The sequence below is a fragment of the Gambusia affinis genome, linkage group LG03, assembly GCF_019740435.1.
Source record: "Gambusia affinis linkage group LG03, SWU_Gaff_1.0, whole genome shotgun sequence".
Lineage (NCBI taxonomy): Eukaryota > Metazoa > Chordata > Actinopteri > Cyprinodontiformes > Poeciliidae > Gambusia > Gambusia affinis.
The window spans coordinates 30,038,981-30,065,201 of record NC_057870.1 but is presented as its reverse complement, the minus strand read 5'-3'; the positions used below and the strand labels follow the sequence as shown (position 1 = coordinate 30,065,201).

At 38.0% G+C, this 26,221-nt stretch overlaps 1 protein-coding gene across 1 annotated transcript in view; it reads left to right on the top strand.

The window, feature by feature from the left end:
- smarca2 (SWI/SNF related, matrix associated, actin dependent regulator of chromatin, subfamily a, member 2) overlaps positions 1-25,627 on the top strand; it is a 37,759-nt gene extending 12,132 nt beyond the window's left edge. The window contains exons 14-34 of the mRNA XM_044112073.1: positions 31-128; positions 272-419; positions 3,896-4,059; positions 4,498-4,564; positions 4,648-4,758; positions 5,769-6,011; positions 6,234-6,347; positions 7,361-7,465; positions 7,900-7,986; positions 8,300-8,346; positions 9,367-9,533; positions 9,892-10,055; positions 10,693-10,920; positions 11,277-11,354; positions 11,932-12,150; positions 14,628-14,851; positions 20,447-20,552; positions 20,842-20,943; positions 21,886-22,012; positions 22,419-22,552; positions 23,067-25,627. Coding sequence (XP_043968008.1) covers positions 31-128; positions 272-419; positions 3,896-4,059; positions 4,498-4,564; positions 4,648-4,758; positions 5,769-6,011; positions 6,234-6,347; positions 7,361-7,465; positions 7,900-7,986; positions 8,300-8,346; positions 9,367-9,533; positions 9,892-10,055; positions 10,693-10,920; positions 11,277-11,354; positions 11,932-12,150; positions 14,628-14,851; positions 20,447-20,552; positions 20,842-20,943; positions 21,886-22,012; positions 22,419-22,552; positions 23,067-23,102 — 2,769 coding nt within the window. The 3' untranslated portion in view covers positions 23,103-25,627. The remainder of the gene's footprint in view (positions 1-30; positions 129-271; positions 420-3,895; positions 4,060-4,497; positions 4,565-4,647; positions 4,759-5,768; positions 6,012-6,233; positions 6,348-7,360; positions 7,466-7,899; positions 7,987-8,299; positions 8,347-9,366; positions 9,534-9,891; positions 10,056-10,692; positions 10,921-11,276; positions 11,355-11,931; positions 12,151-14,627; positions 14,852-20,446; positions 20,553-20,841; positions 20,944-21,885; positions 22,013-22,418; positions 22,553-23,066) is intronic.
- The last annotated feature ends 594 nt before the right edge of the window (positions 25,628-26,221 follow it).

Sequence of the window (26,221 nt, the reverse complement as noted above, 5' to 3'; positions counted from 1 at the left end):
AATGATCTGCTTTCAATTTGGCCTTATCAGGACGAAGAGGAAATGGGCAAGGCAGAAACGGAGGAGAAGAAGAAAGTTGATCCCAACGGAGACGAAGTGGTTGAGAGCGACGCCAAGAACGTCATCGAGTACTGCATTTGTTCTTCATTATCACACATATTACACTTCAGCTCTGAGAAAACACAAGTCCAACGCAGGCATAATGAAGTTAAAGAAGTGTCAGACGGGAGCAAAAGCGCTTCAGCTGTTCTCTTCCTCTGCACACGTTCAGGACGGCCAAACAAGACGTGGATGATGAGTACAGCGTCCCCACTGGGCAGACCAGCTCCCAGTCGTACTACGGGGTGGCGCACGCCGTCATCGAGAGGGTGGAGAAGCAGTCGTCTCTGCTGATCAACGGCATGCTCAAACAGTACCAGGTAAACACGCTCGCAACAAACCCCCTCCTACGTTTGAAATGCTGCGAACCAATCCACTGTTTTTCACTTCCAAGGCCGATATCTGAGGTTTACTGGGTTTCTATTCACCACAAATATGCAATAAACTTCCAGAAAACTGCAAAACAGCTGAAACACTGAGTTCCTTTAAATCCAGACTAAAATCCCACCTGGTTAGAGTTTAGAGTTTTTGAACCGAATTAAATGAAACATTGAAAACATTTGATGTGTTTGATTCTGGTGAAGGAAAAATGTAATGCTGACTTTGTAACTTTGAGTTTTTCTGTGAAGCGTCTTGAACCACCGTGCAAATAAACTTCATTAACTGAAACAGCTGAACTGGCTTAAAATGTTTCTGAAGACATAAATGTACTGAAATAAAAATTTATTTGATAACTCTGCAGCAGTGCAGCTCACTTAAACACTTAAATACCAGTAAAAACACCAACAAACCTTTCAGATGGTTCAGAAAGTGGAATTAGGAATTCTAAATATAATCTAAAACAAATAATAAAGTATGACATCACTCAGGGCACAGAGCGTAGAATTAGACTGAACAGATCTGCACTCATTGATTGGGCGCATTGTTACCGATCTAGAATTTTTTTCAAGTCCGTGTGTAAATTAAATAAACTAATTCCTAGGCTGAACTGAATTCATTCACGTTTTGATTCTTCTTGAGCTTTTTCATGTTTTCTCAGAAACTCAAACCTCCAAAGAGGCTTGTTGGGTTTTTGGTGTGGCAGAACAACACAAAGAGGAACAACACTAAGAGGAAAGATGAAGGAAATATTTCCTTTTTATAATGAAACTTTCTAAGTTTGGTGGGAAGTGGGACTCGGCCTCCTGTTCTTGAAGGCCTCAGAGGAGAACAAACGTAACAAACGGCGTCATAAAGAGCAGCAGGCAGCGGAGACATAAAATCTGAAAACAAATCTAAAATAATTTGTCTTCAGTTTTAAAATCCCCCCAAGATTGTGCTGTTTTATTCTCTTTTTGGTTAAAAATATGAATAAATATTTCTATTAAAACAAAACATATTTGTACCTAGATCTAATCTGGTATCTGAAGTTTTAATTTTGGTTTTAAAATTACTTTTCTTGTCAGACTCCTTTCAACTTCATCTGCAGTCATTTTTCCTCTTATTGACTGTTTAATGTTGCATATTTTCCTGTTAAGACGCTGCGCCGGCAGTTTGAGGTCTTTTTACAGAGTCGTACATTTTCCTGGCTGTAATCAGTGAAAAAGACATTTGTTTAATGAAGTAGTCATTTTCTGCTCATTAAGATGGATGTTAAAAGCATGTTGGAGTTAACAAATTGTTTCCATGAGTGAAAGAGCTGGCTGTAATTTAAGATTCCTCCAGTGCACACAGTGCAGCATGCCTTCATGTTAGAGCATCTGCTTTTAGTTTAATTTAGAGATTTCATACTGAAAACAAAAATCCACTTTTATAACCAACAGGTTGAAGTTTTGAACTACAAAAGTTAAAAGTTGTAGATTTTCCAACCCAAACTTCAAATTCCCAAAAAATGACTGCTTTTAGAAATGATTTATTCAATGTTGGTTTTAATATGTAAACATCATGATCTTAACAGAAACCTGAGCTGCATAGTTTCTGTTTAACTTTAATATCCAAGCATTTAGGGTGCAAATGTCCATGAGATGAAAATTGATGGTGAGGATTCAAACTGAACTGGCAATCCAAAGTCAATACCTGCAGACTCTATTAGCCTTTTATTGGGAGAACAGATACCATCAGATAATAGCACTTCCACTCTGCGCTCTGGCGCTTTTCACACTGCTGCAAACACAATTCAGTCCTCACATACATCATCATTTTTAGAAGCATAAATTAACCCCTTATGGGCCGAGAGAAGCAGCTTTATCGCCCATCACTCATGTCAGCTGATGCAGGTTGTGCATCAGATTTATGGGTGTACCAGAAACTCTGGATTCACAAGGTTCTGTTCTGAAAATAAAAGTGAAAGGATTTATTGTATGTTATTAACATTTTTGTAATTAATTAATCAAAATTAACGTATTAAAGTCCTGGCTGTAGTAATTTGTGATGCCTGAATCTTTTTGTCGAGTCTTGATGAGAAAAGCAGGGCAGATACTTTCAAAATCTGATTTACTGTTTCTTCTCCATCTTAGATTCAGTTTTTAACTTAAAAATAAAAGTTAATGTGACTATAAGGCTCATAGTCACATTATCTTCTCATCCTAGATGAGAGTCAGAGGTACAAACCTGCAGCACATTCCTGTCTTTTACGGTTCATGTGTTTTCAGGCTAATGAGCTTTTCTGTGTTATCGTCTCTAGAAATAAAAATTAAAATTTTAAGAGCTCAAACAACACCTGGAGATCTGTATTGTTCAGCAAAAAGCTGCTCAGTGCAACTCTTAACAGGAACACAAAGGAAATAATCTGCTGGAGATTTGTACTTTTAATAGAAGTTAAGCAGCAGCCAGATCATTTGTTTAGGAATAAATGCATCTTAATAATCCTCATATTCTTAATTAAAATATAAATTATGCAAAGCTGGCTGACTGTAGCCCAGTTCTGTTGTTGTTTGCATCCATTAGCATAATGTTTTGCAGTTCAGTCAGACATCTGGATCCGTCTGGAGCCGTTTAAGCCGATGCCCGTCTTGTCCTGCGTGTCTGTAAATGAGTTTTTACCTGTTGGAGGCAGTCAGGTGAGACCAAGCAGATCTGCTGAGATCTTAGATTCACTGTGCCGCAGATTGCCGAGATGGAGGAGGAACCACTAAATTGGGAGCGGCTGACATTATTCTTCCTTCAGCACCCAGTCGTCTCTCTGCACATCCCCTAATTTATTGTTTGGTTGGTTTTATTTGAGCTGTGCTGCTGCTCCTTAGGGATCCAATAATTGGATCACTTGTTTCCACTTCCAGCATCGATCTGCATAACAAACCTGGGGAATTTACAGAAGCAGTAATATTTCTATTGTTCATTTGTGTTAATATAAGAGCTGCCTTCAGTTTCTGGAGACGTCGCTGACGGACGCACTGATCAGAAACACAAAGTTTATAATTGGACCGTTTCTCTGCAGCCGCTGGCCTCCTTTTTGTTCAGCTTCGTCATCCCGTCTTTTGTTCATTCTTATTTTGCAGCTTGTCGTTATTTTTCCACCTGCTTTATTTGCTGCAGTTCTGAAACGCAGCAAGATGGAGAAACAAACGTAGCGAGCTCACCAGGAAAATCTGACAATCAGTTTTCCCTTCAAACTGTCACCATAAAGGGTTCACTTTTTTGATCTTATAACGCATTCACACCTCCACAAACGAACCAGACCTTCTAGTCGAACAAACTAGAATTGAATTACAGAGGAAGAAACAGAACTGAAATGTGGTTTCATCTGCAGTGTCATTTTCTGCGACAGAAACTTTGCAGCTCTGCGTCTGAAATGTTTTCTTGTTTGTATCTTTTTAAGATCCAGGGTTTGGAGTGGATGGTGTCCCTCTACAACAACGACCTGAACGGCATCCTGGCTGATGAAATGGGCCTGGGGAAGACCATCCAAACCATCGCCCTCATCACCTACCTGATGGAGCACAAGAGGCTCAACGGCCCCTATCTCATCATAGTTCCTCTCTCGTAAGTGAATTATAACCTGTAAAATGACCGACGGTCTTCAATTTTCCTGTCGTTTAAAAAAAATAGTCAAATATGGAAACTATTCTGTTAATGCGACCTCTGGGAAGGAGAGCTTAATTTTTTAATAAAACGTTTTGTTAGAAATGTCTTGATCTGAGCTGAAATCCTCCGGCCATCTTGGAGGATTTCTTCTGTCTGATGTCTACAATTTTCTCTGAACCTTGGTAAAAGTCGTCCAATTAGGTGGCCCATCCTCTCTGCAGTAATCTTCGAGTATCTCTCCCCTCTCCTTCCTGTATCTTTGCACATGAAGGAATCAAAGTGGCTCTTAAAGTAATTTCAGCTGCTGCCTGTGAAGACAGACGCTTTGAGTGCTCCGGGTTCACACCATCCAGGGATGAAAGTTCAAGCTGGAACATTTCATTTGCTCTTTTTCAGGACTTTGTCCAACTGGGTTTATGAACTTGACAAATGGGCTCCTTCTGTGGTCAAAATTGCTTACAAGGTAAAATCAAATCTATTGTTTTATTTCACCGGAGCTGTTTTTCTTTTGCTAACTTTATTTTTTTTCTGTCTTTTCCATTTAAGGGAACTCCTGGTCTGCGTCGGGGTTTCGTCCCTCAGCTCCGCAGCGGCAAGTTTAACGTCCTCATAACGACGTATGAATACATCATCAAGGACAAGCACATCCTGGCGAAGGTAAAAGAGATCAAAGATGCGTCCCGTTGGCTGAAAACGCTCTGAACTTGCAAGTTTTCACCACATCTCTGTCTCAGAAAACACACTCTTTGGCTCTCTTTAGAAAGAAATCTTTATATTCAGTTGTTTTTCTTTGACTTTTATTTCTCTACAATGCTGCTAAATAAGTCCTGAATGAAATAATGAGCTTTGCGGCATTAAAAAAATTAAAAGCATCTGTTTCTTTTTGCAGTATTGAACTTCTGGTTTCAATCAGAGCTTTGATGTCCCTCAGAGTGAGAGCAGGGAGTTTAGATGGATGGAAATGTTTTCCACATTTCCATCTTAAAAAAGGTGCATCTAAATAACAATCTACAAATTTATTAACTTCCAAAAGTATGAATTTCAAGCATTTATTTCTACAGCTAATGCAAACCCCATTAGTAAAATAATTTAAATAACTGATACAAAAACAGTATTTTATGGTTCCTTCTTTGGTTAAACTGAAATCACATGTACTGTATTTTTTAGTCCTGTTAGTCAAAAAATGAGTCAGGAAGATGATGTATATCAGTGGATATTGATTATTATTTTAAATATCTGAAATACTAAGTTACCAACCAACAGCTTAGCTAGCTGAGAGGTTTAGCAGACAAAGTCTTTTTTCTGTCTACATTTCCCAGAAGGCCGCATGGTTCTGGATCCCTTTTAAGTGAATATTCTATTTATATAATATAAAATATTATGTCAGATATATTATCTATTGATATGGATCACATGTCTATCGTGATATATATTGTTATTGATTTATTGTCCAGCCCTAACCTGAAAACTATGACAGGATTTCAGCGTATTTTCTGGAAAATCCAGTATTTTATTAGTTAGAACTTCAGGGATAAGTTTGATGCCAGGGAATAATTTAGTTTTTTTCCATAAAGTTCTTATATTTCCTGTGTTCAGTTCTCATCACCGCTGCTGTTTTTAACGATGCTTCAGTTCTAACTCCACCGCCGGTGTTTTCTTCCACCCAGATCCGTTGGAAGTACATGATCGTGGACGAGGGCCACCGCATGAAGAACCACCACTGTAAGCTGACGCAGGTGCTGAACACCCACTACGTGGCTCCGCGCCGCCTGCTGCTCACCGGGACGCCGCTGCAGAACAAGCTGCCTGAGCTCTGGGCCCTGCTCAACTTCCTGCTGCCCACCATCTTTAAAAGCTGCAGCACCTTTGAGCAGTGGTTCAACGCGCCGTTCGCCATGACTGGAGAGAGGGTAACTGGTTAAACTGCTGCTCTTCTAACTGTGAGAGTATTCTTAACAGCTTAGAAAAACCTTACAAATGGGTTTAAATTAACAGCTTTCCTTTTAAAATATCTTTCAGAATTTCCTTTATTTGAACTGTGGCTACAAACTCATTATTCTTATATTAAGGAAGTCTGACTGCCGGGTCTCTGCCAGTCCGGTCTCTGAGGTTCTGCCTCTGGTCTGTTTCAGGTTGACCTTAACGAGGAAGAGACCATCCTGATCATCCGCCGTCTGCATAAGGTGCTGCGCCCGTTTCTGCTCCGCAGGCTGAAGAAGGAGGTGGAGTCTCAGCTGCCCGAGAAAGTGAGATGTTTACTTTGACTTTTGCGTGACTCTGTTTACGACATGCAAAATGTCAGATAATGTATCTGCTGCTCGACTTTTAACCCCTTACCTGTCACGATGACGCCGCTGTCCTCATGGACATGTTGGCGTTTATAGGGTGACAGTTAAGTTATAAAATCTCTGACATGTGGAGGTGATGCAGCCCGTTGACCAGAGCTCAGAATCCCCAAACTTTCATTTTATTATTTTTTATTGGTAAATATAAAATTATTGAAAAGAATGTCCAATAATTTCACTGAACCGCACGGCATTCTGGGTGATGTGGGCAGAGGAAATCTCTAGTTAATCTCTGCTAGTTTGGCAGTATGACCGAAATTTAAAACCAAAAAACTAATCAATAATTATCTATGTGTATTGATCTGAAATACTTAAATGGTTATACGTTTCCCAGCCCTGTTTGAAGTCGTTTCTCAGACGTTCCTCCTCTTTGAAGCCGGCTGACATCAGTGGTGAAAAAAACCTTCTGAAATCTGGAGAGAATATTTTCAACAGAGAAACTTCATCATTGTTCTTTATGGTGACGAAATGTTTTGGTGTGCTGGTGCAAGCGATCCTAAAGCAGCACCTGCTTCCCTCAGAGAGTTGTTGATTTTATTTTTTCTAAATCATATTTGAATCTCTGCCCAGCTGTCTCTAAAGTAAACTTTCTCTTTAAGTAACATTGTCTTTGCTGACCTTTTAGTGGCACTTTTCCTTTCGAGGGGAAACTAAAGCTGCCAGCCTCTAACTGCTGATATATGCAACTTGTCAGCTGCAGCTGTTAATTATCAACAGTGATGGGGTCACCATGTCAGGAATGTGCAGTTTGGGGAAAATAACACGTCTTGTGAACTAACTTCCTTACGAAGTTGTCAAAAAATCTGTTTTGGTTCCTTCCATTCATTCACTTTGTGTTCACTGTTTTCTCTCTGTTCCGTTGAGCCAGAAAGTCTCCACTGTGCTGATAATCCCTCCTGTTTTGTACTCGTCAGGTGGAATACGTCATAAAATGCGACATGTCTGCCATCCAGAGGGTTCTCTACCGCCACATGCAGAAAGGCATCCTGCTGACCGACGGCTCGGAGAAAGACAAGAAGGTGACTTTTATCCTCACACTGACGCTTCCCTGCTGTTTTTACATCAAAGGAGCCTCTTCTGAACACTTTTCAGCCTAATGTGTAGACGTGCATTTTGATAACATACAAAATAAATATAAAAAGTTCATTCAAAGTTCAGGTAGTTCAGTAACTCAAATCAAAAAGTGAAACTCGTACTATGATTGATTGATTGATTGATTGATTACATGCTTCATTTAAGTTAGTTACTCCATACAAGGACAACAGCAAAGGATAAAAACATCAAGAGCATCACATGTTTATATATCTTTATTCATAATGGTCTTAGATTTGAGTTGGTGAAACCTGCAGAAACCCTGTGAGAGCAGCTACTGTGAACAATTACTGCTGGTTATTGTCACTGTTAGTTTAGCTAAATTCACTACAAAGTGTAACAATATTTTTATTTTCTTCAGGGCAAAGGCGGAGCTAAGACTCTGATGAACACCATCATGCAGCTGAAGAAGATCTGCAACCATCCGTACATGTTCCAGCACATAGAGGTGAGCTCTGCTGACAGGAAAACATGTTTCCTCATGTTCATGAGTTCAGCTCCTTTACAGATATGTCAGTTTTTCTGACGTAGCTGTGTCTGCTCTCTGGGCTACCGTAGATTAAAAGTTGGAGTTGTTTGTGTAGGTTTCTCGTTAAAACCTCATTATCTTCCATTTTGAACATTTTGGTTTGTTATCTTTGTTCATTGTTTAGATCAAGGTAATTCAAAATGCTCTTTTCAAAGATCTTCTCAGATATTTTTTTTCTCTTGAGGACTTCACACCTTTTTCTAATGAAAATCTGACATTTTCTTTGATTCAGGAGTCTTTTGCTGAGCACTTGGGCTACCCGAATGGCATCATCACTGGGTAAGTTACACATAAAAGAGCCCTTCATTTCTACAGCATCGCAGCTCATTTCATCATCTAACTTAAAAGGCCATGAATGTGAAAGAAGACGACTCAATAAAGCACAGGAGTGAAAATGAAGCCGATTGACCAGAAATATTCTACAGTACGGCTCAGGGTTTTGTTTTAATTAGTGCTGGTATTATGTTTTAATATTATTATCATTATTATCTTTAATGAGTCTTTATTTAACCAGTTTGCTAAAAACCAAAACACAGACAGTCTGTTTGTTTCATCTGTATATTTAAGTATTTTTATTTTCACTTGGTTGATGATTTCAAAGTGTTTTTGTTGCCAAAATTAGTTTACATTAATATTTCATTATTTTCCTGGACACACTAAACATATCAGGTGATTTTGTATAAGTAAACATATCAATATGTTCTTTATTCTGGTGACTGTAAAAAAACAACTCTGTTTTTAAGTGACATTATTTTTTGATCAAATAAAAAAAAGCATAAAATGTGTAATATTGCTGTTGTATTATATTCACATCTAAATAATTTTCTGAATGGAAAATATTTGTTTTTGAGGGAGTTGAGTAGTTTGCAGAAAGAAAACAGTTTTGGATTCTGGAAAATAAAATAAAACTACCTGATCAGATTAGATTTGGAAAATGATTTCTGTATTAAATGGGTTTATGGGTTTTTTATGGCTTTTGTGTTGTGATTAAAAATTTATTATCTTTTGCTTCATCTGTGATTGTTAAAGTATAATTTTTTATTGTTAATGTTTTCGTTACATTCATACAAATCAACCCTGTATGGACATGCAAGCTTTCCTCATTCATTTGTAAATGTAAATTTATTAATATTTAGATGTTTTTCAGGCAGATTATGAGCAAAGTGTGAATGTTTTACAAGTGCAAAAGGTTTAATGTTCCACCACATTTCTTCTTAGCAACACTTTTTATTTGTTTTATGTTACAAAGAAGCAGCAGCTGAGCAGGTAAATCATTTTAAACACCATTGTCTCCATCAGGCATGATCTGTACAGAGCTTCTGGGAAGTTTGAGCTCCTGGATCGGATCCTACCAAAGCTCCATGCCACTGGACACAGAGTCCTGCTGTTCTGCCAGATGACGTCTCTGATGACGATCATGGAGGATTATTTCAGCTATCGCAACTTCCAGTATCTGCGCCTCGATGGTAAGATCACAGCTGTGAAATATACTGAGTTTGCCAGAATTTTACTGGTTGAGCATTAAAGAAAGAACTTTTAGTAGTTCACTGATTAACCAGAGTTAATTAGTGAACTAATTAATTAACTAATTAGTGAATTGACCAATTAGTTAGTTAGTTTAATTGGATGACATCCAATTAAAACTTTCCTTAGTTTGGATAGGATCCATGATTGACCAGTCAAATACTAACAACTCCTATGAATAGTTTCTGCAAGTCTGACCTGAAGTGAGTAATTTATTTCTTCCCTGAAATGTTCTGTAATTCTCTGCTTCAGTTTAAATAAAGTAAATCTTTAAATCAGTAACGAGATCCTTGTTTTCAGGAACCACCAAATCCGAGGACCGAGCCGCACTCTTAAAGAAATTTAACGAGGAAGGATCTCAGTACTTCATCTTCCTCCTCAGTACCAGAGCCGGTGGCCTGGGGCTCAACCTGCAGGCCGCCGACACCGTCGTCATCTTTGACAGTGACTGGAACCCGCATCAGGTCCGTCCATCAGAACATAATCTTGTTTATCGTTTGTTTCTGAAGGTGTGCAGGTACGAGACGGGTCCAGCCTTAGGCTGGTGAGCCACGTCTGCAGTGGTTGCAGAGAAAACAGTCCCAGTACTCTGGGACTGTTGGGTCAGTGGGGGCATTTATGCTGCCTCTGCACCGTTATCCCATAAAATTAGGACTGATTCCATTTTTGCCAGATGCTGGAGCAAATATGGAGTCAATCTTAAAAAATCAACAGGAAATTTTAGGAGCACAATATCATTTCTTTACTCACTGCACAGAGACGTCAGAGTACATTTAATAGAAATACTAACTAAGTTAATGAACATATGGATCTGTTTATACATAAATGCTACATATACACACAAAACATGGATTTAATTCTGAAACCAAGTTCAAGTCTCGCTCAAGTCACAGATAAAGTGAAAGAGTATAAAAAATATTAGTTAAAGTTGAGAGCGACAGTATTTTATAACATTTTTATCACTGGCTTTATGTTACAGTTTCTCATTTTCCACATTTCCTCCTCAGCCACCTCTTGGATTGACAGCGCAGCGCAGCAGAGACGCATGCAGTGTAAATGCCTTCAACTTCCTATTAATGACATTTTCTCCTGTAACTGCAGGACCTGCAGGCCCAGGACCGGGCTCACCGCATCGGGCAGCAGAACGAGGTCCGCGTTCTGCGCCTCTGCACCGTCAACAGTGTGGAAGAGAAGATCCTGGCTGCTGCCAAATACAAACTGAACGTGGATCAGAAAGTCATCCAGGCCGGCATGTTCGACCAGAAATCCTCCAGCCACGAGCGGCGCGCCTTCCTGCAGGCCATTTTAGAGCATGAGGAGCAGAACGAGGTAGGAAAGCTCTTCATCATTCAGACACCATCCTGTTCATCCGAGTTCGTCATTTAAGTGCTGCAGCTGTAAGAAACATAAGTGGCTGATTGTTCTTCTTGAGGTAAACTGTGTGTTATGCGTTTGGAAAACTTTAATTAAATCCTTGTCGGCTCAATGAGGGCGTCTCTTTGATGTGCAAATAATTTGCCCTTCAGTTATTTTTTATGGCCTTCTAATCCTTCCTTAGCTGTTTATTTCCTACTTGAAATCTGAACAGCCACTTGAGTTTTTCTCTGTCTGGCAGTAAATATGCTTGAAATCCTAACTGGGTGACGCAGACCGTCCTGATGACGACGTCTTCTGCTTTGTTTCAGGATGAAGACGAGGTCCCTGATGATGAAACGCTTAACCAGATGATAGCGCGTAATGAAGACGAATTTGATATGTTCATGGTAAGAAATTCATTTGCATTTACTGAAATGTCATTCTGTGAAAGTAAAAACATTAAACACTGATGATCTGTCAGCATTTCATCATTTCTCTACTCGCTGCACAGAGACGTCAGTTTGCATTACAACAACCTGATTCCTGCAAACTTCAGTGGAATTCACATTTAGCATTTTGGTTTCTTTCTATTTCGACCAGCCCCACCAGGTCACCACTGCATGTTTTTAGTTAACAATAGTTACTCTGCTGTTACCAACTCACTGACATTTCAGAACAACAAAAAGAACAACAACAAAAAAAGACAATTGTCCAGAAAACTGCAATCTGTGTACTCCTATTGGAAATATTCAAAAATGATTTAAAGTGTAATCAAATTGTTGTTGGAAGTCCTTTAGATTCAAGCTTGTTGTGTTGCTTTCTGAACTCTTGTAGTGTACTCTGTTATCTAACTATTCCTAATTAAGTGATTTATTAACATGACTCAACCTTTTTCCCTAATAAATAAAATCAAATGTAAAACAAAGTGAAAGAACAACAATCTTCTTATGAGCTCCTCTTGCTCGTTTGTCTGTCGTGCTGCAGCGCATGGACATGGACCGTCGGCGCGAGGACGCCCGGAACCCGAAGCGTAAGCCTCGTCTGATGGAAGAGGACGAGTTGCCGTCGTGGATCATCAAGGACGACGCCGAGGTGGAGAGGCTCACCTACGAGGAGGAGGAGGAGAAGATGTTTGGCCGAGGGTCGCGCTGCCGGCGGGACGTGGACTACAGCGACGCGCTGACCGAGAAACAGTGGCTGCGAGTAAGAACTTTCTGTCATTTACGATTTATCCAACAAAACCTGCAAACATTAATTAACATGGGATTAATTAAACCAAATGTTAAAAACTCAAAACTGGGACATAAATATAAAGTTAAACTCAAACAAAGTTGCTTAGATTTTCCTATTTGAAAAAGCAATATATGTTAATATAGAATGTGAATAATAATAATCATTTAAATCAGCCGCTGTTTTATTTTATGATTTTACTGAAGGCTTCTCTATCATTACAGCAGATGATGGTATTTATAGTAAATTAGAGCTTTTTTCACTCTAACTTGAACCCAGTTATCAGAAGTTTAGGATTAGTGTTGCAAAAAACATTTTTCTGTTTTGATGCCTTTATTTGGCTCTGTTGCTGTATTTCTCTAAATATTTTATTTGGCTATAAATATTGATTTTTGAAGGCAGTTTAATTTTAAAGTTATTCATTGAAGAGCTGGATTAATCTTTTGTTTCCTGTTAATTATGTGAATCGGTTACAACAGTCGTCGTGTCGGTGGTGGACGCCTTCTTCAGTTTAAAAACAGGAAGCGTCTTCCTCCACTTGTACAAACACACAGATTATTGTTTTTATTACTTATTTATGATCAGTAATTATTGCCACTATTATTTTTTTCACAGTTGTTTCTCTGTTTGATCCACAACATTTTCTAACTTTCATTTTAATACAAGAGTTAAAACTTTGCTTGATTTAATTGAGTAAATGTAACTTGTTACTCCTCATGTCTGGTGATACTATCTCAAAAATAACAATTGGATTCTCAAATAATTTACTCTTAGTTAGGAGAACGTTAATAAATCAGCCACGTTTTTCTTAATTTTGTTAGATCAGTGATACTTGCATGTCTTTTCCACTGATATTGTGTGTTGTAAATATACCAGATAGATCTTAATTTCAGCCACTGTCCCTTTATTTAGCGACTTTCCAGACAAAACAAAGACTGATCGGCCAGGAAACTCCAGTCGATGCTCACCCTCCCTTATTATTTTACTAAAGATAAAAACTATCGATTTGGTTTCAACCACTCTGTGATCTTTTTATTTGGAGCAACAGAAATGTGACACGTCTGATTTCTGTGCTGCTGGTTTTAAATTTTCTCTGATTTACAGAAAAACAAGAGAATGTCAAGTTGTTTCTTTTTGTCAGTTTTGCTTCTGCTGAGCTTCTGATGCCTAGTTGGAAAAACTACTTTTTAAAAACTGCATCCCTTTAAATTCTCCACTTTTAAATGTATGATGAGGCTATTTATTACTTTCACATTATATAATTATAACTTATGAACATAATTAGAAGTTTAGCTTTGTGGGACGCTGGTGACAAACAACAAATAAACACTTTTCCTCCGGAGAAACACCAAAAGCTCAACAAATCAATTTTATTGAGTTGCTCAGAGGCTTCAGGGAAAAACGGGATTAGAACAAAGACACTTTGAGGCCAAGGTGACAGGATGTTGAGACCAGAGTCAGCTGAGGTTCAAACAAACGCTCATTAGAGGAAGAAAAATGTGGGCCGGCATGCTGGCTGCGTGCGACAGAGGAACAGAAACCACCTCCACAAGGTGAACTCCAAGTTCAGCTGCACGTCTAATGGTTTAAAAACAGGGTGAAAATGCTCTTTTCTGAAAAATTAAAGTGTGTGGAACACTGACAGATGTGTAAATAACTAAAACATTTATAGTTTCATGGAGCGAAAGTAGTGCTGGATGATACGACTGAAAAAAGTGTCATGATTTAATTCTTCCATATTAGTTAATAGATAATGTTTTTTTGTTTTAAAGATCTGAAATAGTGATAATCTGGTTGTGTGACTGAGGTTTGTCATGATAAAAAACTTTGCTGTCCGATAAATTGTCCCAGAAGTTATTTTTGATAAACTATAATATTGTTGTTTTGAGACTATTTTTAAGTAATAAATTGGTGATAATGGCAAAATGATGCAAGAACACATTCTCAAAGATTAATAAACGTTAAATTCTAATGAATATTTAACACTGGAACTGGAAGACATTTTAAAGATCAACATAAATAAATTATCATGAAGACTCTGCATGATTTATTCTTTTTCCCTTTCTACCAAAAAGTCGATGACAAAAGTCTTCAGTCTGGCGTTTTGGTCTCAATCAGCTCCTTTTTGTGATCGACAGTTTTGTGCACCAAGACTTTATAATTAATTTTATTTGTTGTTTCTGTTTATTTATTTTGGATATTTAAAATGTCTTCCAGTTCCAGTGTTAAATGTTTATTAGAATTTATAGTTGATTGATTTTTAGAACGTGTTGATTTGTTATTATGTCAGTCTTACCATTATAATAATTGAAAATGGTCTCAAAACAGCAACATCATCATTTATCACAATAACTTCTGGGACTATTTATTATCCAGCAACATTTGTTATCACTATTATTACTGAGGCTCAGTAACATTGAACCCGGTCTCTGTTCTGCTCTGACTTTCAGGCCATTGAGGACGGGAACTTGGAGGAGATGGAGGAGGAAATCCGCTTGAAGAAGCGTAAACGCAAACGGCGTCAGGACAAAGACTCGTCCAGCAGAGACGACGGCGGCATGAAGGCCAAGAAGAGGCGAGGGCGCCCGCCGGCCGAGAAGCTCTCGCCCAACCCGCCCAAACTCATCAAGCAGATGAACACCATCATCGACACGGTCATCAACTACAGAGATGGGTACGGCTTTCTGTAGAGCAGCTTCCCTTTAAACAGCAAAACACAACCCAGAGACATGAAAATGTTGTTTAGTCCACACTCTCCCCACCAACAAGTTTAATCTAAATAAATGCTAATATACACATATTGCTAGGCCGGTTATTAGACCAGAAATTGTCTCAGTAATTAAACAATTGCAATAAATAGAGCTGAAAAAACCTGCTTATGATTCGGCCCGTCATGACAACAAATGTCGCTGGACAGTCAATTATCCATCCACCCATTTTCTAACACCCTGGTCCCTCCTGGGGCCGGGAGAGGTGCTGGTACCGATCTCCAGCAAACGTTTCGAACGACAGGCGGTGTCAGCCTGGACAAGTCGCCAGTCCATTGCAGGGCAGCAGATGCTTTCAGCACAAACAACCACACACACACATTTAGAGAAACCAGTTAACCTGAGAGTCATGTTTTTGGACTGATGTTTGGTTCTGGTTCTGGAAGCAGACCAGAACCAGAAGACCTGAGAGATCTGGGAGACTGATGCAACAACAGCAGATCTTTAAGCCGTTCAGTGATTTATAAACTAGCATCTTGAAGTCTATTCTCTCAGTGGAAGAACTTTGGAACTGGGCTGATGTTCTCCATCTGCCTGGTTTTAGTCAGAACGCCAGCAGCAGCGTTCTGGATCAGCTGATCGATTTTTGTTTTTTTAGGCAGACCTGTGAAGACGCTGTTGCAGTAATCAATGGGATTGGAGATAAATGTTTATGTGTTTCTCTAGATCTTGCTGAGACTTTAGTCCTCTAATCCTTCTTCAGGTGATAGAAGGTCGACTTTGTAACTGTCTTTATGTGGCTCTGAATGTTTAGGTCAGAGTCTGTTACTGGAGCCAGATTTCAGCCTGGTTGCCAGTTTCTTGCTGTGATAACTGAAAAAAGAGAAAGCATCAGTTGTGTGAATGAAAAGACCTTCTTGTTGTCAGGTTAGAACAGGAAATCTGGTCCGAGACGATAGGAAGGTACAGAATCTGAAGCCAAAGTGGTTCTGAAAGGACTCGTATAAAGGACATGTCCAACAGACATTTTTAATCATCGTCCTCCATGTCGGCGCCACGCCGGGCCGCCTCTGGTTCTGCTGTGCTGGCTCCATGTCGGAAGATGTGGCCCAACCCATTTGGTTTGAGTTTGTCTCCATATCAATGAACCGACTGAAAAAAGGCGAGCCAGTTGTTCACACAAGCAGCTAAATGAGTGAAGCTGCGTGTGTGTGTGTGTGAGTGTGTGTTTGTGGGTGGGTGTGGGTGTGTGTGTGTGTGTGTCTGTGTTTGTACAGCGGTGTCAGTTACTGCCCATATAGAAAACACTGATTACACTGATTGTGCATTGAGCTGTGTGAATGTTCAGAATGACTCTGATGGAAGAGGAGGGAACCCCATGAAGCTACTGATGAAGCACTGAAATACGACGCCTGTAAAAAAAGATATATATATTTCCATAAAGTAGCCAATGGTTTTCTCACAAAACTGATGTTTCAAACTCTGTTGCAGCAGATTTTGGCACTGCAGAAAAACCCTTTCTTAAGAAAATAAAACTATAAATGTTAATATGATAACATTTTTATTTTAATAGAATGACCAACGAATGTTTGAAAGCTCAACAGACGTGATGTTTGTCTGCAGCATTGCTACATGTAGCTGGAAAGATGAAAACTGATCAGTTTATGTGGATTTTAAAGGGGCAGTGAAAAGAATCTTTCTTTTCTGCTGTTCATCATGTTTTAATGCTATTCATCAAAAACAAACCTGGAGTGTTGCCTTGATTCTTTCATGCATATTTGAGAAATCATTTAATCTCCATGGCAACCAGTCAGCTGTGCAAAACGTCTGGTTGGACCTAGCCCCGCCTTCAAGGACGAAGCTCCTCCTCAGAGCTGCAGTTTCCAACCTTCTGTTTCACAGAAAAGCCCTCCTCTGCTATTCCCCCTCTCCACTCCTTCAGACTAGCCAGCAGCAATTAGCAAACACTGCTGATGTCATTATAGGAGCTTCTTCTCAGAGCATCACTGGTTAAAAACGTTGTTAAAGGGTTAACAAGGAGCCATGTTGTGATGACTTCCTGAAGTCATCACAGGAGTTCTTAAAGATATAAAGGCCCAATTTAAGGGCATCTATTTATGAAGTCAAATTTTTTTTAGGTCATATTTGATATATGCAGCATTTTTACAACAACTGAAGGTAACATAGTTACCTGATTTTGCCACTATCTGCTTGGAAAATATATAACAGTGCCCCATTAAAAAAAGAACGGTATGTATTTTTTACTTTCAAACCTGGAGAAAAGACAAAATTATTGTTGGACATCTAAAAGATTTTATTTTTAATAATTTAATCTCAGTTTTCTGCTGTGCCGAATGAACCACAGTAAATCTTTTTCTGCTTTAAGTCTTCATTATTAATCCTTTCATTTTTAACCTATTTTCAGACACATCCTGGGAGAACCTGATAGGATTTAGTCATAATAAAAAGATCAGCCCACACTGGGATTCTTTCAGATTCACTCAATAAAAGATGAATCTTTTTCTTTGAATAAGTAAATGACTTCGACCCTTTGCTGCTTTAATGGCGGCTGAATTTTCATTCAGGCAGCAGGAGAAAAACTCCTTCGGTCCTCCTATAATCCTGATTGTAGACTTTAATTAGTGCCTCTCTTAAAAAATCTTTACTTATAGGAAATAAAAAATCAGTTTTTATGCGGGCTGACCCTGTAATAATGTTCAGGTTTTTACTTTTAGCTGAAAAGCCACTCAGATATGATTGAACCGGATATTTTTTATAAATCCAGAAGTCAAATTCCTTCCTCTGTCGTTGATGGTAATTCTCAAAGCGTTTGTTGGCCTGTAACAAAGAATAGAGTGGGACAGTTGAGACCAAAGCACCAAACTGAAGACTTTTGTCTTTTCTCCTCCAAATAAATAAACAAAACAACATCCAAACTGTGAAACTCCTATGACTGTAGCCTAGTAACAGAGCTTAATTTCCTCACATGGAGGTTTATCAGCGTGGAAATCTCAGCAGATAAACAGCCGCCACACCTTCAGAGAACTGTTCTGGGATCAGTTGTTTTCCTGATCTCACATCAAGAGCCGTAAATAAACAAACCAAGCAGCTCTGAGGTTTCTAGGAACTGCAATCATTCATGGTATCGTCACACTGCGAGGCAGACATCTGAAGAGATCCAGGGGACTTTACAGATTATATCAGACTACAGGCCCAGGTGATATTTGAGACTCCTGAGGCGTTCATATTATATGTTTTACCTTTTTTTTTAACCTTTTTTGTTAAGGTTAGAGATTTTGGTTTCCATCTAAGTAGAAAACAAAGAGACTAAAACAGAATATGAATAAATACTTGAACTAGAAAATAATCTTTATGACTACATATCTAAAAGTTTTTATTAAAAATAGGTGTTTTCCAGGCATATTGGGCCATTTGTTTGCACAATCATACAACTGTTACCTTCAGTTGTTATAAATATCAAATATGACTAAAATGAAGCTCCACTTCCTGATTTAGCATCCTTAAATTGGGCCCCTGTTTCTTTAAGAAGCTCCTGCTCTTTCTGAAACTCCGCCTTCAGGAAATCATCACAACATGGCTCCGCTTTTAACGTTTTGCTTTGAGAAGAAGCTCCTATAATGAGCTCAGCAATTCCACCAGGTGTTTGCCAATTTCTCCTGACTAGTCTGAAGGAGCTTTACATCACACTTTACAGGTGAGGAGCATTATATATTTCCAGACACATTACTTGATTTATAGCATCAAGTAACTATTTTACATTCAGATTTTAAAAAATACTTTATATATATATATATATATATATATATATATATATATATATATATATATATATATATATATATATATATATATAATAACAGTGAAGGAAAAATCTGAATCCTATCCATCATTGTGGCAGATTGCAGTTCACACAGCTTTCCACTTTATTCAGACATTTTCAACTTTACACACATTGTACATCGCAGAAGTAACTGAATAATCAGAAGACGTTTTTAAATCTCATCACTGATTAGAACGTTGCGGCATCACAAACTATTCTGCAACAACGAGTTGGCCAAAACTCCTCCATGGAGATGTAAGAGACTTGTCACCAGTGATGGAAGTTCTTGCTTTTTCTGACATTAAAAAGAAAATCTTCAAGGGAAAAAACTTTTTTGGCTGCATTGATACTTTCTGATGGGAGACTTGGAGGTTTGTGTCGCTTTAATCGCAAAACACTCCAGAACTCCTGCAGGCATTTCAGCAAACGCAGCAGCAGAGAGTCCACTCGACTAACAGATTGTCATTAAGAAGATTAATCATTAAGAAGATTAATAGCAAACCCTCCTAGACCATCGTTTTATGACTCTTCATTAGCCGTATTATCCAACCGTTTCTCAAATCATCCAGGACAAACATGAGAGACATCTGGATGAAAAGATGCTGGTTTGTTTTTATTTTTTATTTTGACCCCATCTGGGCTGTTGAAGTTGTGATTAAAGTCAAAAACTCCTGTCCATACTTTGAAGATCGTATCAAATTTTGGAAAGGTAATAATTAGGCTGGTTGTAAACGCGACAACAGGAAGTCTGCTGGCACATACCGCCAGTGAAGCGATCATATCATGTTGGCGCTTTGAAGCAGATGGTTCAGATTTGGAGCTGCTTGAGTTGTTGGCATTGAAAACTTGTGGGAGAAAACATTTCTGACAGAAGCAATCAAGTGTGTCTGTTTACAAGATGAATGTGGAAGAGGAAACTCTGACGCCTCCTGACTAAAATCTGTTCCCTCTTCTTTCTTTCTCTGGGGAAATCAGCTTTGGGGAAACTTCAGGTAGTAAACAACCCTGGTAATCTTTACTTGTACATGAGCTGGCAAATAAATATTCATGGGTTGCCAACATGTTGGACTTGGTTTTACAACCTTTTAACTTCAACTTTAATAAATGTAGATGTCTGCAAGATGATCAGGACTGAGCTTATTAAAAATGAAAGGTATAAACTGCAGATATGTTCTTCCCTTTTCCTGTAAACATCATAAAACAGGAATTCTTCTGATTAGCTGCTAATTATAAAACTGTATTTGACTGAATTGCTTCAGTAAAATTATCTTTCAACCTGCAAATCTGATAATTAATACACACTTATATATTTATCCTCTCCATAAATTGGTTGTTGCTCTAGTTTTTGCAGGTTTTTTTTTCACATTTGTGGGTCATAATTATCTTTCTGGTCTTTATGACGGCTCTGTTGTTTACACACTGATCCACTTTTCTACATTTCAGAAGAAAAAAGCTCAATTTTTCTGAGTTAGTCAGAGTTTTTGGTCATTAATCAATCAATCAATCAGTCAAGTTCATTTATGTAGCATATTTCAGCAACAAGGCAATTAAAGTGCTTTACATCAGAAAAGCACAAAAATAAAAAGTTAAAATGTAACTTTCGTTACATTTTGATGTGCAGCAGGTCTTTAATGAAGAGGTTCATAAACCAGCAGCAGTGTTTTAAAGTCTGTTCTCTGACCTGTGGATCCCAGTTTTAAGGTTTATTTTCTGTTTCCAGGTCAGGCAGGCAGCTCAGTGAGGTGTTTGTGCAGCTGCCGTCCAGGAAGGAACTGCCAGAATATTACGAGCTGATCAGAAAACCCGTCGACTTCAAGAAGATCAAGGTTTGCTGAGTGACATTTTTATTTTAAGCCCAAACTTAAAAATAAGATCCTGGTTTAGAAAGAGCTTTTGATTAACCTGCCTTGTGAAATGTTTGGTACCACTTAAATATCTCTACGGTTTTTTGGGAGATTGGATGTTTCTGAATAATTTTCCTGAGATTAGGACGTTTTATAGCAGCTTTGATCATAATTATTTGTAGGTTTACGATTCATTAACATGAGAAAATGTAACCTTCAGTGTGATTGCAGATAACTTAAAAAGCAAAACATTTTTCCTTGCCGATAACAGGAGCGTGTGAGAAACCATAAATACCGAAGTTTGGGCGACCTTGAGAAGGACGTGATGCTTCTCTGTCAGAACGCACAAACCTTCAACCTGGAGGGATCCCAGGTACGAAACGCCGTTTCTGTCATTCATCCTCATTCATCTCACGCTTTCAGATCAACGCTGCAGTTTTCCATCTCAGCGTTTTGCAGGAAACAAGTCTGTCTGTCTGTCCGTCCGTCCGTCCGTCCGTCCGTCCGTCCGTGGCAGAATCCCACATCTTTATCCTTTTTTCACACTTTAGTGCTTTCTGTTGTGCTTTGTGCTGAAATTGACAACAGTTCATCATAATTTCTACTGCATATTGTCTTCTGGAGCAAACAGCATCATATTAACCCATTTTGTCTTATTTTTTACTTTTGGACAGTTGGACATGGCAACAAAGTATTTTAGCATTTATTTGTTTAGTTTTTTGTACTGGGAGGAGCTGATTAGCATTTCAAATTCATGTAAACTAATTTTTTGAATAAGAAAATAAAATTTTCTGTCTAAAATGAGAGAGAGTAACATTTTCTTTACAGAATTTGGTGAAGTTAAAACTGCCTGCTGATTTCTTCTTTGTAAAAATATTTTGTCCTTTTTTATATCATAAATAAAACATGTATATTTTTAAACAGTTGTGGCTTAATTGCTGCTCTGATTGTGTTGTTCTTTCAGTAAAAGACCTTTTTATGAGTTTGTATACTCCGATTCAGATTAGTTGACAATAATCGATTAATCTGATTAATCGCCTTAATATTTCATCACTTTGCACTTAATCTGGATCTTCTTTAAATCCTTTGTTGGGATTTTTACATTTTCACACATGCAGTTTGTGTTTATTTAATAAAATGGAGGGAAAAATGTTTTTCTTCCCAAAATACATTTTAAAATTTGTCGTTCATAGTTGAGCCTTCTGGTCCTGAAGGGTTCAGTCTGTTTGGCTCTGCAGAGAAACGGCCGCTGCTGCCACTTTAAAGCATTTTCCTAACCTTCAGTTCAAAGACATTTTTGTTTTTTTAATAACAGATATACGAGGACTCCATTGTTCTCCAGTCTGTTTTCAAGAGTGCCAGACAGAAGATCGCCAAGGACGAAGACAGCGAGGATGACAGCGACGAGGATGATGATGACGACTATGACTCAGAGGCCGAAGGTAACACACTGATTTTAAAACGCACGCACACACACACACACACACACACGCGTCATCTCATTAGAAATCACCGCTAGAGGTCGATTCAGTGTCTTCCTACTGAAAACACCAAACCGCTGCAGCTGTCAAACTTTGAACTGAAAAAGAAACTTGTTATAACAAATCTACATGTTCAAGTACTAAAAACCATTTTAAGCCTTAATTTGTTCTCAGATTTCTGAACATATTCAGACCTGTCTCGTTGAAAAAGCTACTTGTAACTTAGTTTTATTTTATTTCAATTTCATATTTGCACTAGACACTGGTTGAGAATACTGGGTAGGATTTTGTGTTTTTGCAGTGCAGAAAGTCGTTGCAGCTTGGAAGCGATACTTAACCCTGGTTCTGTTCTCCAACTTTTGTTCAGCCAAGTCTGTGCGAGTGAAGATCAAGCTGGGTCGGGACGGACGCAGCCACGACAAAGGCAAGAAGAGGCAAAGCCGCGGAAAGGCCAAGCCGGTGGTGAGCGACGACGACAGCGACGACGACCAGGACGATAACGTAGGTTTATGTTCATCCAACAGGGATTACAGCAGAACGGTCCACTTTCAGAACGCTTCTGTTTCCAGCTCTAGTGCATTTCTTACTATTGGAGGTTTAACTCTTTTTACCAGCTGAGATCATCCGCCGCTCATCATTCAGTGCCATTTCTGTAAACTTTAGATCCAAAAACAAACCAGGAAATGGAAAAAGGATGTTTGAGGTTAACACTGTGAACCGGTTCTGATGTTGAGCCAGATGTTTCCGTCGCTGCGCCTCGCTGTTTTCATCCAGGAACTGCAGGACGGAGGAGGAGGTCCAAGGAAAACTTGGCTTAAAATGCTCCCATGCTAGCGCTTAGCTTCTGGAAGCTAACTGCTAGCATGGGAGACAGCACTGAAACCGAACGAAAACATGGAAGGATTTGTAGTCTGACCTTTTTCCAGAGTTCCTCCTCTGATGTTCAGCTGAAAGTTGAAAACACAAACGCCTCTCTCCTCTGCTGTCTGACTGTCGACTCTCTCTGCTCCTGCAGGATCTGTCGGATAAAAGCAAAAGCGACGACGACTGAGGAGGACCAGCAGCAGCTGCAGCAGCTGCAGCAGCGTGAGGATGTTGCACTTAAAAAAAGAACAATATCTTCATTTTCTATCGAGCTTCATGCTGTTTTCTTTGTTTCTGTTTGTAGTGCGTTTTATCTTCTCTTTAAAATATATTACTAATCAATCAGTAACTTACAGCAATACCAATCAGCTTATTATCTTGTTTTTTAGAGTTTTCTAGTATATTTTTATGTCTGGCACAGAAGAAATTCTATATGAAAAACAAAGACGCACATTTGGTCATTTTATGAATTCATCTTAAAGTTTATGAATATTCCCCACATTAATTTAAGACAAATAAAATTTGATATATTGGTGAAAGTTTGTTTTTACGTTCACGGGGAGAGAAAAGCAGTTTCAGGTTTTCTTTTTTTTTTTTTCTCCATATTTTGTTCCTCGAAATGGTAAAAATTTAAAATAAAAAAAATCTTGTTTTTCCCAAATGGAGCCACTTCAACTGAGTAAAACAAAAAAAAAAAAACATTTTCAGGTAAATATTAAATATCTGTTAATTGTTTAGGGTTACGCTGTTCTCTTAGTTTAATGTTTTAATTGTCTTGGAAAGTCAATAATATTGATAATTACAGTTAAAATACATTTCAGCTCCCGTTGTACCTAAAAGCATCTAATTTGACGACAAAATTTAAAATAATTTTTAATTATATTCAGTCATAATGAATTATATTTTTCTTGGTTATTATATTCTAAACAGAAATTTAATCAGCTTCAAAGTATATTTTAGTTACTTTTACTTTCTTTAGAAAATAAAAACTGCTACATTGAGCTGAAAACAAGTATTTACCCCCTTTACAGATTTATTCTCCTTTTATTATCATTTTTGTGAAATTAAATATTTCAGATCAAAATAATTTTAATATCAGAAAAAAAATAACCTGAGTAAATAAAAAACGATGCAAACTTCATAATGACTCTTCTTTGCAGGATTGTTTTAAAACAACCACAGTTTGATTTAAATCAAGGTTTTGACTAGACCCCTCCAAAACATGCATAAATAATTAGTTTTTGTCTTTATTTTCAGTCGTTCAGTGATGTGCTTTTGAGAAAAAATTTTCTCTGGGATTTTCTGATCAGCCCCTCAGCATGACACCTCCTCCACCATGTCTGACTGCCAGCAGGAAGTTGTTTTCCTCACATCCTGTTAGTTTTACACCAGTTCTAACCAAGCGCACACTTTCCACAGTAACTCCACAGAAATGTTTCATTTTTTGCAGGATCAATAAGAATCTTTTTTTATTATTATTGTTTTCCAAAAGACAAAAAGAAAAACATCTTTAATGTCTTCTTTTTTTCCTGTAAACAGTTTGTAACAAAAATTTAGGACCATTGAATTTCTTTACATCAGCGAATGGAGCGACTTTGGCACATTTCTGCCTACTTCATGCAGTCAGACGGGCGCAGTTTAAGGGATTCCAACAATAATCGATAAAACTGATCTGAAATATACAAAACTAGTAATTTATGTTTTAATGAAGAGCTGTTTGTGTTTCCCAGAGCACCAGACAGACAAACAGTTTTTCTATTTACTCCGGTTATTTTTATCTTCTGAAGTTTTTACAACATTAGAAATATTTTTACTTCATTACTCTGGGTAAGCGGTGATATTATTATTTTTTTTATAAATCAGAAATAAAACTGTTCTTTTCCTGAAAAACTATTAAAACCTGATCTTTAAAATTGATGTAATAATATAAATCTTTTATTTTAACGCACAGAGGGAGATAAAAATCAACAGTTAAAGAAACATCCACCTTCAATGCTGATGTCAGCTTTTATTTTGATGAAAGTGGATGAAATAAGATAAAAAACAAAACTTTTCTCTTTTGACTTAAACTAACAGCCACAACTTTAAAACCATTTTTAAAGTTGATAAAAAAACTGAAGTTAAAACATGAAATTCAGACGGTTAGACATGCAGTCTGCTGTTTCTTTATTTTATGAATGGAAACATCATTACATGTTGCTTTATAAGCTCCTCCCTTTATTATATTCTGATAGTTTTAAAAAAGTTAAACACTTTTTCCAAATCCTTCCTTGTTTATTATAAGAAATGTTTGTTTTTTAAATCTCTGCATCGTAACGGGCAGCAGCTTTGTGGGGAGACGGTTTGTTTATTATTGTATTTTTTTCTCCAGCATCTTTAAGGAAATGTTTCACCTCAACGTTGCATGAAAACTAAACGGCGTCTCTCTGGTTTCTGAAAGGAATAAAAGCCCCTTTTATTATCTTTAAGGCAGAATCTAAATGAACAGAATATTTTTAAGTGTATTGATTTATCCATCTGGTTTGTGTGTGCCTCGTCCTCCTGCCTCCGTTCTGTGTGTTTGTAGCATGAACTGATGATGCAGATTTATCCCTTCGGTCCGTGAAACGCTCCGTCGGCGCGGCTTGGTGTTTGCTTTCTTTGCACAGTGTCCTTGTGGTTGTAATCTCATAACCCCGAGCAAATAAATATTCATGACTTTCTGCACAAAAAGGTGTGATTTTTATTATTTTATTGTTTTTATTTGATGTTTTATTTGTGTGTGTGGAGGGTGAATACATTGTTGTTGAAAATTCAAAAGGTGAAGCTCTAAGAATTTTGTTGTTTTACTCTTCAAACACTCAAAATTTTACCAAATAATTTCTAACTATAAAATTGGTTTATTTTGCAAAACCGCAATGGAAACATTGTTTTCGTGTCATGCGAGTCACATGATCAACAACCGGATGTTACTGCTGGTGGAAACCACAAAAAAGAGGAAGACAGGAAGTGGTAGGAGGATCATGTTTGGCATGTTTTTAGTGTCTTATTTTAATTGCGTTTTCTATTTAATGGAAACACCATAACTGTGAAATTGTTGGAGTTTTTTACATTAGCAGAACATTGACAAATGCAGCACCTTTTCCCACTGTTCCCGACTGAAACTGAAACATCGCAGGGCAGCAGCAGCAGAAGAAGAAGAAGAAGAGCCTTGCTCTCCACGGCACATCAAAAACCAGCCTCCTTTTTTTATCCCTGCCATTTTAAACAGAGCTTCTCTGAGCCAGTGACCATCCATGGCCTCCTTTTCATCTGGCGCTTTGAAGC